Consider the following 12,236-nt stretch of genomic DNA (forward strand, 5'->3'; position numbering starts at 1 on the left):
TTACCTCTCAGGAACAAAGCTCAGCTGGGCGGTGGGAGGGTGTGCTGCCACCACCACACCGGCCAGCTGGGCAGTGGGGAAGGTCGGAGCCAGCTCCTCAGCTGCCCGTGCCATCACCACCACAGCAGCCAGCTGGGCACCGAGGAAGGCCAGAGCTGGCTCCTCTGCTTTCCGCACCACCGCTGCCACAGCCAGATGGGCAGTGAGGAAAGCTGGAGCCAGCTCCTCTGATGACCATGCCACTGTCGCGCCAAGCCAGCTGGGTGGCGAGGAAGGCCAGAGCCTGCTCCTCCACCATCTGCGCTGCTGCTGCGAGGGCCAGATGGGTGACGGGGAGGGCTGTAGCCGATGCCTCCGCGCCTATGCCACCACCTCATCCTCCACCATGGGAAGGCTCAGGTAAGTGGGGTGGTGGGAGGGAGCCATTTTAAAAGGCCTCGAAGTTTCCCAAAGCAACCCGCATTGCTTCAGAAAGCTTTGATTCAGGGTTTCCGAATTGGGGCCAGCTGCTGGCCCCGATTCGGGAACTCTGAATCTTTACATATCGGGTCCAATTTGGGCATTTTTCCTGAATTGGAAACTCGAAGCGCACACCCCTAGTGTTTACATCCCTTCTTTGTTCCATTATGGAACTCAGAGCAGCATATGTGAGGTTTTCTGGAGGTCTTCTACCTGGACGCTGATGAAATCCAAGCCTGTTGAACTTTAGCAGGGTTCCTGTGCCATGTGCTTTCCAACCATATCCTGAGACATGAAATGGCTTGTCCACTAATCATAGTTAGAAAACTGGAGACAAACCATAAGATTTTATGGCCCCTCTCCTCAGATCTTTCCAGTACAAAATCTCTACCCTTTTCCTCTACCCTAACTGAGAGGTTGACTTTAACCAGGATTTTAAATCAGTAATATGGGGAAGAATAATTCTTCCAGAGCAAAGTTAGAAATATTAATATGCCATTGTTTAGTTATTTTAAATTTATTTTTTTAAAAAAAATTTTAAATTTATTGTTTAGTTATTGAGTGCTTATTGATGAGTGCTCTTTAGCTAGGAGGTTACATGGATAAACATAAATATCATCACTGGATTTTCTTCACCACAAAGTGATAAGTAAAAGTTTTAATACATTTTCTTCCATAGGTATGACGTTGCCCTGCATAATCCCTGGACCACCTGGTCCACCTGGGCTTCCAGGTCCTCTAGGAGTTCCAGGTATGAACATTGCGCTGTACCAAAATACACACAGGCCTAAGATCATTCCTCTAGCATGACTATCTGCAATAAAATTTTGTTTCTTGGGGCCAGTTTTCACATTTTTTGTAAATGTAATTTGATACTGCCATACGACCACATACCAGCAATTCTGGTTCTCATTTGAGCATTCTGGTGGGACACAGTCACCTGCATGATTTTGGACCTAAACACTGGTAGAGAGGCTGGGGGATTCGAAGCTAGAAAAGGCCATCCCAGTATGGGAATAAACTGGCAACTGTGGGCCAAGCTACAAGTGACGAATGACACAGGTTGGACACTTGTCAGCTTCCCTCAAGTTTTGATGGAAAATGTAGGCATCCTGGTCTTGCAGCTTGGCTCTCCGACTGCTGTCCAATGGACTTTTCAACGGTCACTTGTCCAACATTCCGCCAAGCTGCCTACATTTCCCGCCAAAACTTGAGGGAAGCTGACAAGTGTCCAACCTGTGCCTTTTGTCACTTGTAGTTTGGCCCTCAGTCCAAACTCGTGGCATACACCTTCTTGTGAAAAGCAGTCTTGTCCAGTCAGGAATTAAACCACAGCACAGTGTTTTTGATAGACTGGGTTTTATTGCTGCTGTTTACTGCTTCCATTGTGCTGCTTTAATGTATTGTTCGGCAGCTTGTTGATTTCAGGTAATGTCTATGGAGGCTGTATCCTCCTCACTCTGCCCTGAAGCTTGCTGGGTGACCTTGGGCCAGTCACACGCCCTCTGCCTCATTGACTTCACAGGGTTGTTGTGGAGATACAGTGAGAGGTGAATGATGAAAGCCATTTTGGGTCCCTATTGAGGAGAAATGTGGGGTATAAATACAGTAAGTAAATAAATAAGAGCAGGCTATTTTTATAGCTATTGCCTGGGCCACCTGTAGGGTGAAAATGAGATCCAGAAATTCTGCAAAAATGAAGTGCTACAAAGTAAAATAGGGTTTTCATGGGGAGGGTGGAATATAAATCAAATCAGTCAACCAGTAGGCAGCACGCTGCTAGGGAGAAGAGGAGGCGTGCCTGGTCTGTGTTTCTGACGTGCAGGATTGGACACTCGCTGATAGAACCCCGAAGCCACTTAACCTGGCACAGCTCTCATGCTGCAGAAAGGAGAGGGGCTGAAAGAAAACCGTAAAGCTGGGGAAAAAATTGCAGGGAGCTCTTTTGGATTATTAGAAAAAATTAGGTTAGGAACATAAAGATTTGAGGTAGCACCTAAGGCTTTTGAGAGAAAGTTAAAGTAGCACTCTTCCTTTTGAAAAAGTGAACGCAAGCAGTGGTTCTGTTCTGTCTCTAAAGTTTTTATGAATTTAAAAGCTTGCTTGTTCCATTTCAGTTTATTGTTATGACCTCTTGGTAGAGTTGTCCAGGAAGGACTCTGCCAAGAGGCCTTTTCCAGCACCTACCCTAGCTCTGGAACCTGCAAGGAGAAAGAAGGAACAGTTCACTGTTGCAGCTCTAACCATCAAACTTACAGTCGGCAAACTGAATGGGTTGGGCTTTAGAATCCCTTCTCTTTCAGGCAGCAGAATCAAGTCTGTGGTCCAGAAGCTGTTACTTGCCATAGCGCTGACTGTTCTGTCGCAGTTTGGGGCTAAAGAGATGAGCTTAGCAGAAGTTCTTGCAGCTCTGTGTGTTGATACAGTTTAGATAAACCACTTAATGGTGAAAGTGAGGAAGAACAGGTGCATGTAAATGCTTTCATAGTCTGCTTTCTGCCACCTCTAATAATGCAGTGCCAGGAAACTTGTTCATGATGACTCATATGCAGAAGAAAACTTCATCTTTGTTCTTCTGTGCATGCCCACATTGGGACTGCGCATGCACAGGCCTGCCGACTGGAAAAGTTTTATCGCTTCCATAAAGCTCCACTAGGGGGCTGCTTCCCCCAGTCATGTCTCACCAGTTTTCCCGCCTAACTGGTCATGTGACTATGTGGGAGGAAGCGGCCCCTTCCCCTCAATTCTCTTTTTGCCACCGCAATGGGAAAAATGTTGCTCAGGAGCTCCATAAATTTTAAAAATTGAACCTTTTATTTGAAGGGAAAATGAATAAATTTTGGAATATCTTCACTCATTCTTATGTCTTGTATGTTTTGAGGAAGTTTTAACAGGCTAGTTTTGACTTTTGCATGTCATAACTGCCGCCCCTCAGATTACCTCAGAGTCTTTTGTTTCATGAAGGACAGTGGATAGGGTACTGAGATGGCCTGCAGTGAGGTATAACTCTGACAGGCTCTGTTCCTCTGGCGTCTGGATCAATTGCCATGGTGAAGCGTCTGCTCAGCTCTGAGGTGTAAATAATCCAGCAGGCTATGGCCTCAGGCAGCGAAATCATCTGCCGTTAACAGGTGTCCAACATACTCCAACCCCCATGCAGTTACGTCACCTGATGCTAAACAGCATCCAGCAAGCTCCGATGCTCCAGCAGGTCGCCTGCCATGAAAGAGTGCCCACCTTGGGCTGGATTAGTGAGGTAGGAGCCAAGGGTGAAAAGCACCATGCTCCAAAACCTCTTTTGGATCCAAGACCTTTCAATACTCCAGCAGTGAGTCGCTTGCTGTGAAGGCGCACCCATCTTGGGCTGAATCAGTGAGGTAGGAGCCAAGGGTGGAAAATACCATGCTCTGTAACCTCCTTCAGATCCGAGACCTTTTGGTACTTGGGCAGTAAGTTGCCTGCCATGAAGGAGCGCCCATTCTGGGCTGGATCAGTGAGGTAGGAGCCAAGGGTGAAAAGTACCATGCTCCAAAACCTCTTTTGGATCTGAGACCTTTCTCAGAGGGGAGATCCTTCAGATATGAGATTTTTTCTCGGAGCCAGGGCCCTTTGGATCCAAGACCTCCCTTGGATCTGAGACTTACTTTGGATCTGAGACCTTTCTTGGAGTCGATATCTTTGGATCCGAGATTTTGCTCGGAGGCAAGACCCTTTGGATCTGAGACTTTGGATCTGAGTTTGACACTGAGAGATCTTTGTCTTTCGGTGCTACACCTCTGAAGATGCCAGTCACAGCTGCTGGCAAAACGTCAGGAACTACAATGCCAAGACCACGGCGATACAGCCCGGAAAATCCACAACAACCATCATTCTCCAGCTGTGAAAGCCTTCGATAATATTTGAAGTAGATTATTCTGTTTGGGGGTACTTCCCTTCTTTTGCATATAGACAAGAGGATTTCGCAGTAGGAAGGACTTTCTTGGGGTCACTAACACAACTGATCAGTGTTACAACATCCTTCCAGCTCACCACCATTACCTCGGGTGGCAAGAAGGGTTCTGCTTAGTTTTGAACTCATCGCACTGGACTTGGTTTGTTTCGGGTCTTAGCCATAATGGACAATGACCACGACTTAGAATTCAACAAACTCTGTGTATATTACCTGCACCAGCTGCAAATACTTCCTTGACATCAATGGAGGAATAAAGTTGGTTCCTTAAGGAAAAGGGCCCTTTCAGGGAAGTTAAATTATGGTTTCTTCCTCAAGTTTCTACTAGTACATAATGAGAAGGTAGATGTTTTAGCCTATACCTGACAGTTTGCTATACCTGCAGTATCAAGGATAGAAGGGTCGCATTCTCCTCTTCACTGTCTCACTTAAAAGTTAATTGCTGGGTTGCTGCCCTGGATTTTGGGAACAATTATTCCAATATCTCTGTCAATGACATTAGCAGGCATTATCTGTGATTCAAATACCAACTAAAGGTATTCTATACATAGATCTTCCCCTTTTGTGTTTTCCTAACAGCGTGCCGCCCTAGACACCTGCCGCGCCTGGCCTGTAGCTGCTGCTCCTGGCCGGGAGCGTGTGTTGGCAGTGGCAGCAGTATGGGAGAGCTGGGAGACTGCAGGCCAGGTGTGGCAGGCGGCCGGGGCGGCACGCGGGCAGCTTCCCATCCCTTCCTGTCAGCCACCTGCATGCTGCTGCCACCAGCTCCGCGGCACGTGCCCCCACCCCCGGCATCCCCTCCAGCACCTCAGCGCTGGAGGCGATCGCTGGGCTTGCCTCAGTGGAGGTGCCGGCCCTGTCTGATATGTAAACACTATACGTGGAAAATCCTGTCAGAAATTGCCCAAGTGCAGAAGACCCTAGCTTCAGCTCAAGGGTTAGCGACGCTGTGTGTTCCCACTTGTGGTAACAACTGCCATAGTGTCATCCATTTGGGCTTGAATATCTTTGCCTCAACACATATCTGTGATGAAACAAGAGCATAATGTATGTCTTTGAGTTCCATTACTTAAATATGTAATGTCTTTTTACTGTCAGACCATTAATTCCTATTCAATAGGCCAGGCGCAGCAGGTGTCTAGGGCGGCGCACGGAGCAACGGAGCAGGAGGGCTGGGAGGACACACGCACGCCTCCCCAGCCGCCCGCTGTGCCTGGCTGTGCCGGCAGCCTCTCAGCCCTCCCACCCAGCTGCCCGCCGCCCCGCAGTCCAGGTGCGTGTGTTCAAGGGGACAGGAGCAGTCCTGAAGCTGACCCCCCCCCCCCCCCGCGCCTCAGGTGGCAGAAATCCTGGCGCCGGCCCTGATCCCAGGTTTAGCCAACACCAGACCAATGGGGTTGAATGCCATCTTGCGTTCCACTCATTAATGTGTTGTAAACAATATCAACCTGTAGCCAATATTTCTGCAGCAGGTAGTTCCGGATGTGAACAAATTCACAACTAGCGTTAATGCCAAGGCATGGGTGCTGTTGTTCTAGAACAGACAGCAATCCCTTCTCTTGAAGACATGTTTCTACAAGTATGAACAGTCTATTCTATGCATCCTATCTATTTTCCTTGGCATACAGAGTAGTTTACCTATTGGGAGGGATATTTCAAATTGTATCCCCTTTTTGGACCAAGCAAATTGGGTTCTTACGTTATTTGTTTGATCCAAACATAAGTACATGCCACTTCCTCTGGTGCTGGCCATGATTCAACTGGAGTCACTGTTTCCTCGTGTTTTGGGTTTCATGCACTTGTCAGAATGATGCACTCGACCCATTCTATGGCGATGTCCACTCAAGTACTCCTGAACATGGGACCTTCCACTTGGATGTTTTTGACTCCAAATGGAAATTTTTCTTTCAGAGTAGATGTAGAGTAGGAGCACTATGACTGAGAGTTGTCTTTTACTCTTTCTCTATTACGTATCTAAACACCCTGAACTCAGAGGGTTTTTGCTACCCTGACTAGTCAGGTTCACCTATCTACCTTAGACTCTGTTCACGTTCAGATTAAAGGCAAGCCTGTGCCCTCTCATCCTAGTCCCACCAATTCCTCAAAGGGATGCTCAAGCTTTTTTTTCCAAGGTCACCGTTGGTCCCTCAGTGGTCCCTGTCCTTGGTACAGTCAAGCCTTATGTTGGCATCCTCCAAGTCCTTAGCCACTTGCACATTGGAGTTTTCTGCCATTGTGAGTGAGCTTTTTCGTGATATTACTTTAGTTAGGAGAACATGTGACTCGTCAGTACCTAGGACTGAACCAGCCTTTGGGGCTAAATTTGACATAATCTCAGGAACCATGGTGCAGTCCTCTGTCCAGACATTCATTTTCTACTAGGTTTCTTGTTCTCTTTTGACTTTTTCAAGAGATGACCCTGCCTGTATTTTGTGAAACCCGCAATTCAAGACACAAGAGACATCTAATGCATTCATTACAGTTCAGAAGAGCGTTGTCATTTTTGTGTTTTAATTATGACAAGGGGGGTTTCATTCAGATCTGCATCTGTTTGTGCATTTTTGAGCCCAGTCAAGGGCAAATGGATGTCAGCCCAGCTGCCATGTGGTAATAAGGCATCCAGTTGGCATACCAACATGCTGCTCAAGGCTCCCCTTCTGTTTGTTTTTTTTTTACTTTGCCGGGTTTCTCGCTGTCTCCTCAGTGTTTCTGTGAAAAATACCTCTAATTCATGCTTATAAAGCAATTCCTTGGCCATCATCGAGTGCCTTCGGTGGGCATTGCACTTTAGACATCAATTGCACATAGCGTGTGGCAGTTTTGCACTCCTTGCTAAAATTAAAATAATTAAAAAGAAGAAGAAAAGAAGGGGAGTCTGCAAGATAGCTGACTAGTTATAGCCAGACACCTTTGTCTGATGTTATACTGTAGTGGTTCACGCCACGTAGAATGTGGTGACAATTAGAGCAGTACTGCAGTCTTTGTTTAATAGAAAGAAAGAAAGTAAAAGGGAGAGTAAACACTAGGCAATTTTAAGTCGTTGCAAGTTCTTATATCTTTATTGGCATGTCTCCCGTTTCCCTGTGCGTTTGCAAACTTTTTTAATATTAAGTTTATTACATACTTTGATTAAGTTTTATTATTATTCAATTATGATTGAGAGAGATTCACCTCATCTCCTTGTGAGTGTGTAGCTTGGTAATCTCCCAATGTGGGGATGCACAGAAGAACGAAGATGAAAACAGGGTTGTACATACCTGTAACTGTTGTTCATTGAGTTTTTCTGTGCAGACACACATCCCTCCGTCCTACCCTGTTATGAACTCTCTGGCAAGATCCAGTATGAGATCGCGGCAACTCGGGAGAACTGAGGGGAAAGGGCTGCTCCTCCCACATAGTCATGTGACCATTTAGGCGGGAAAACAGGCTGCGATGTGACTGGGGGAAGCGGTCCCCTAGTGGAGATTTATGGAAGCAATAAAAACTTCTCCGGTCGGCAGGCCCACACAGTCCCAATGTGTGTCTGCACAGAAGAACTCGATGAACAATAGTTACAGGTATGTACAACCCTGTTTACTCACCTTGGAGCATCCAGAACCTGCAAGAGGACATGCCCTTGTTACATGTTATGGAAAAAAGCAGAACCACAAGTGTGCTTGTGGATCCACTTTTTAGAAATTTGTACAGTGTACAAAGTTGGCCTCCTAGTGTGAGCATTAATTCAGTCTACATAAGTCTAAGTCTGCAAGGGTCTCACCTCACACCTGAGAATCTCATGCCAAATCAATCTTCTTCATCTCCAGGTTCCAAAGGTAGCAAAGGGTTTCCAGGGGCTCCAGGGCATCCTGGATTACGTGGCATCAAAGGGCAGCCAGGCACACCAGCATTAACTGGGCTCCCAGGAGTACCAGGTAAGCATTTGGAATTATACTTGATTTTAGATTGTGTAAAATGTCTCAAAATAACCGGGGGTTGGGCTGATGATACTGGGGTGGATCCAGCCTAACTCCTAAGTAGCCTACCTCCAGCTAAAGTGGTTTTGTTTCCGAAAGAAGAGCCAGTTAAGTTGGAGGACGTCTCCTTAGACTGGAGGGAGTCTTTAAACTTGAGCCAAAAGGAAAGATAAGTTATAAATATCTTAATAAATAAATGAATACACTTTGCTCAACCGAGTGGTAGGAGAGAGGTAGGAACTGTTATTATGGCAGAGGGAGAGCAAGATTCAGATCCAGTATAATAGCTAGAATCGTGACACGCTAACGAGCAATAGTCCTCCCACCCTCTGCCTAGATTATAAGAACTCCTTCCTTTTTCCACTCCGTCTATCTGACAAAGGGAGCTTTGACTTTCAAAGGCCCGTGCCTTGGAACTCTAGTTGCTCTTTAAGGTGCTACTGGACCCAAATCTTGCCCTTCTACTGCAGACCCACACAGCTACCCACCTGAAACTATCTTTATGGTAGAGAGGTAGCTGTGTTCGTCTGTTGTAGCAAAATAAAACAAGTAACCATGGTACCTTAGAAGTTAACAATATGTATTTAAGTATGAGCTTTTGTGAGTCAGAACGGGAGCTGTGACTCGCAAAAGCTCCTACTAAAATAAATATCGTTAGTCATTACGGGGCCACTGAATTTTTATTTTGGTACTGTTGTTAACATTTATTTACTGATACTATTATTAACATTAATTTACTTTGACTCTTAAAGCAGTTTATAAAAATTCTGCATGCACACCCTTCCCCAAATATATACGGTATTAGGAGGGAATGTACACCTGTCTACCATGGTCATCTGGGCCCTGGCAGTTGACAACTCGGTCTGAGTTCTGGGCCTCCTTCAGCCATCATGACCAGCAGAGGGAGTTGTCCATGACAGGCATGAACACTGCTTGTTTTTGTTTTTGTGCACACCAATTACGGTTCCCCCTTCTCCTCTCTTTATGCGCAAGCACAACTGGAGGCTTCCTGGTTTGGGAAAACTTCACTCAAGCACCCGTTTGCGATAGGAACTACAAAGGAAAGAGCAAGGGGTTCATACAACAACAGAGCTGTTGTAGCATAGTGGTTAAGTGTGTTCAGGATGACTCTGGTCAGGCTTGATTCAGATATTGGTGTACACTTAAGAAGCCCTGAGCTTCTAGTTAGTTTCCCTATGTCATATCATTTAACTCCTGGCAAGAGTTACACCACAGATAACAGTTTGGGTTCGTTACCGGGTATTGTTCACAAGTAATACAATTATGGAGTCTCTGCGTCTATTTTAAATGTTTATTATTACAAAATAATTTTTCAGTATTCGTAATATCAATGCAATCAATCTAGCTACATAGATCATTAAAGGAGAGCAATTACATGAGTAAAAAAAAAGTATCTTTCCCAAAAGTATGAAGGTCACAGGAACCCCCTCTAAGAAAAAACTCTTGATCAAATTAGCCTGTCATATTACAGGGTTTCAGAACCTTCTCTTAACAATAACTGCCTATCCCACTTCAAAGACACAAATTTTTGGCTAACTTATTATAGGACTGACATTAGACAGCATTATATGATCTCAAGCAGTTATAACAATAATAATAAATAAATACCAGGATAGCAACAGCCATTGCTATGGTTTTTCAGGAGCTATTAAGCTGTTAAAAAGCAGGGTAGTGGTGAACATCGGATGGGGAGGGTTAAAACATTCATTTACGCCCTCCCCCCACATGGCTGGCAGAGGCCTAGCCCAGCCTCAGCCATATGCCTGGGCGGTATATCTCTGTCTTACAGGCCTGGCGAAAGGACAACAAATCCTGCCGAGCTCCGGTTTTGATGGACAGAATGTTCCACCAGGTCGCGGCCAGGACTGAAAAGGCCCTGGCTGAGGCCAGGTGGGCCTCCTCGGGGCTAGGGACCACCAGTAGTTGTTTTTCTGCTGATTGAAGTGTTCTCCGGGGCGTATATAGGGAGAGGCGGTCCCACAGATATTAGCTCTGATTCACATAGTGTTTATGTATATAGTTATGTATACACATGCTGCTTTTTAGACTGATATCTTATTGAATGATTTTTTTTTACCAAAAAGAGATCTAGAACCCTCATTAAAATATACAGAAGAACATGAATATCTGTAACATGATATTTTGGCCTCATTCATGAAATACATGTTATATATTTGGGCGCCCTGATGGACCTCTTGACCTCTGTTAAACACATATGACAGATTTCTGTTGCATGTGATTAAGTTGGAGATCGTAGTACAAGAGTTTTGGCATTAACAGTCATTTTTGTCACGTAAGGTTTTCCTGGTGTTCGTGGAGACGCAGGGTTTCAAGGACTTCCAGGGACTGATGGAACAGACGGGTTACCTGGAAAGCCAGGTTCTCCCGGCTTGCCAGGCGCAAAGGGACCACATGGTGAAGTGCTTGGAGCTGAAAGAGGACCTCAGGGGGATCCAGGACGGCCAGGGTGGCCAGGAGAGAAAGGCATGGCTGGAAATCCAGGGTTTCCTGGACAGAAAGGTTGGTGCTTCTTTCTTATAAGTGGATTAAAGCTCTGGTTGCTGGAAGGAACGTGGAGGGTGAACTTTGCTACCTTCGTGCCTTGCATGTGGCTTTCTGGGGGCATCTGGTTGGCCACTGTGAGCAAGATGCAGGAGGAGATGGGCCTTTTGATCTGTTCCAGTCAGTCCTTGGCAATGCATGGCCCTCGGACCTAACTGTGTGCAAGTCTTTGGCCATTTCTTCTTTTCTGATGTGGGTTCCTCTGCCACCTGATGGGAACACTATACATCTGTCGCAGCAGGCTCGGTTTCATGGATGCCTGTGCCACACGGTAATGCTGATTCTTTTTCTACAAAGAAATGATTATTTTTCTTTGTAGTCTCTGTGCAAGTGCCCATACAGCCTTCACGTCTGCACAGAGCATCCTTTGAAACTCTCTAGAGCGTAATCCTAGGCACTGGCACCAAGCGGCGCCTTCCTAGAGGGAATCAAGCCAATGTGCATGACTTGAAGTGCAGGGCTGGAACTCTCCTGTGCAGTTCGATTTTGACCACCACCAACAGATGCATTGTTGAGAACTTTCCTTTTCTTCAACAGTCAGTTAGACTTTACTTTATTTCCCATTTGATTATTTTTTTTCCTATGCTCTGCATGGCTTCTGTGTTTCCAGGACAGGATGGAAGGCCAGGTCTGTCAGGAATAAAAGGTGGACGTGGGGAACCAGGTTTTCCTGGTGCTGATGGACCACGAGGACCTCCAGGGCCTGGAGGCCCATCAGGTGTAAAAGGAATACCAGGTCCGGTGGGCACAGCTGGCTTCCCAGGAGCACAAGGTATGCAGCATCTCAAACACGAAAAACTGCCCCTTCCCATGCATCTCCTCCAGGGGCAGAGCCCCTTATAACTTGGCAAGTTCATAGTAGTGAAACTGGATATGAAATCAGGACACCCCGTTACATGAGGGGGCCTCTCCCAGTCACGTCTTTCACCAGGGGGCTGGGGGACATCTTGCCTAAGTCTCAGGGCTCCAGTGGTCTGAACATACTTGATGTTGAACCTGATTGATTTGCCCACAGCATGTTGGATCACCAGCCAGAAACTACTGGTGGTTATATTTAGCAACATAGACCAGGCAGGCCACCTGACTTAGTTCCCAAAGGAAATATTACTGCCTCACTCTGAATGCACTCTGGAGAGGAGCATAGCTGCGATTGAGCCTGTTTCATTTATGATCATCATCAGTGACTAACTTTCATTACCCATAATCACGCTCTAATCTTGGAACTTTCCCAGCAGCTAGAAAACTTAATCTTGGCAGAAGGTTTGCATCCTCGTCACTCCATTGTCATTCAC

At 46.1% G+C, this 12,236-nt stretch overlaps 1 protein-coding gene across 1 annotated transcript in view; it reads left to right on the plus strand.

Moving 5' to 3' along the window:
* COL4A6 (collagen type IV alpha 6 chain) overlaps positions 1-12,236 on the plus strand; it is a 294,347-nt gene that overhangs the window by 240,907 nt on the left and 41,204 nt on the right. The window contains exons 24-27 of the mRNA XM_054996028.1: positions 1,139-1,210; positions 8,212-8,319; positions 10,681-10,902; positions 11,555-11,716. Coding sequence (XP_054852003.1) covers positions 1,139-1,210; positions 8,212-8,319; positions 10,681-10,902; positions 11,555-11,716 — 564 coding nt within the window. The remainder of the gene's footprint in view (positions 1-1,138; positions 1,211-8,211; positions 8,320-10,680; positions 10,903-11,554; positions 11,717-12,236) is intronic.

Source organism: Eublepharis macularius, chromosome 13, assembly GCF_028583425.1.
Source record: "Eublepharis macularius isolate TG4126 chromosome 13, MPM_Emac_v1.0, whole genome shotgun sequence".
Classification (NCBI taxonomy): Eukaryota; Metazoa; Chordata; class Lepidosauria; order Squamata; family Eublepharidae; genus Eublepharis; species Eublepharis macularius.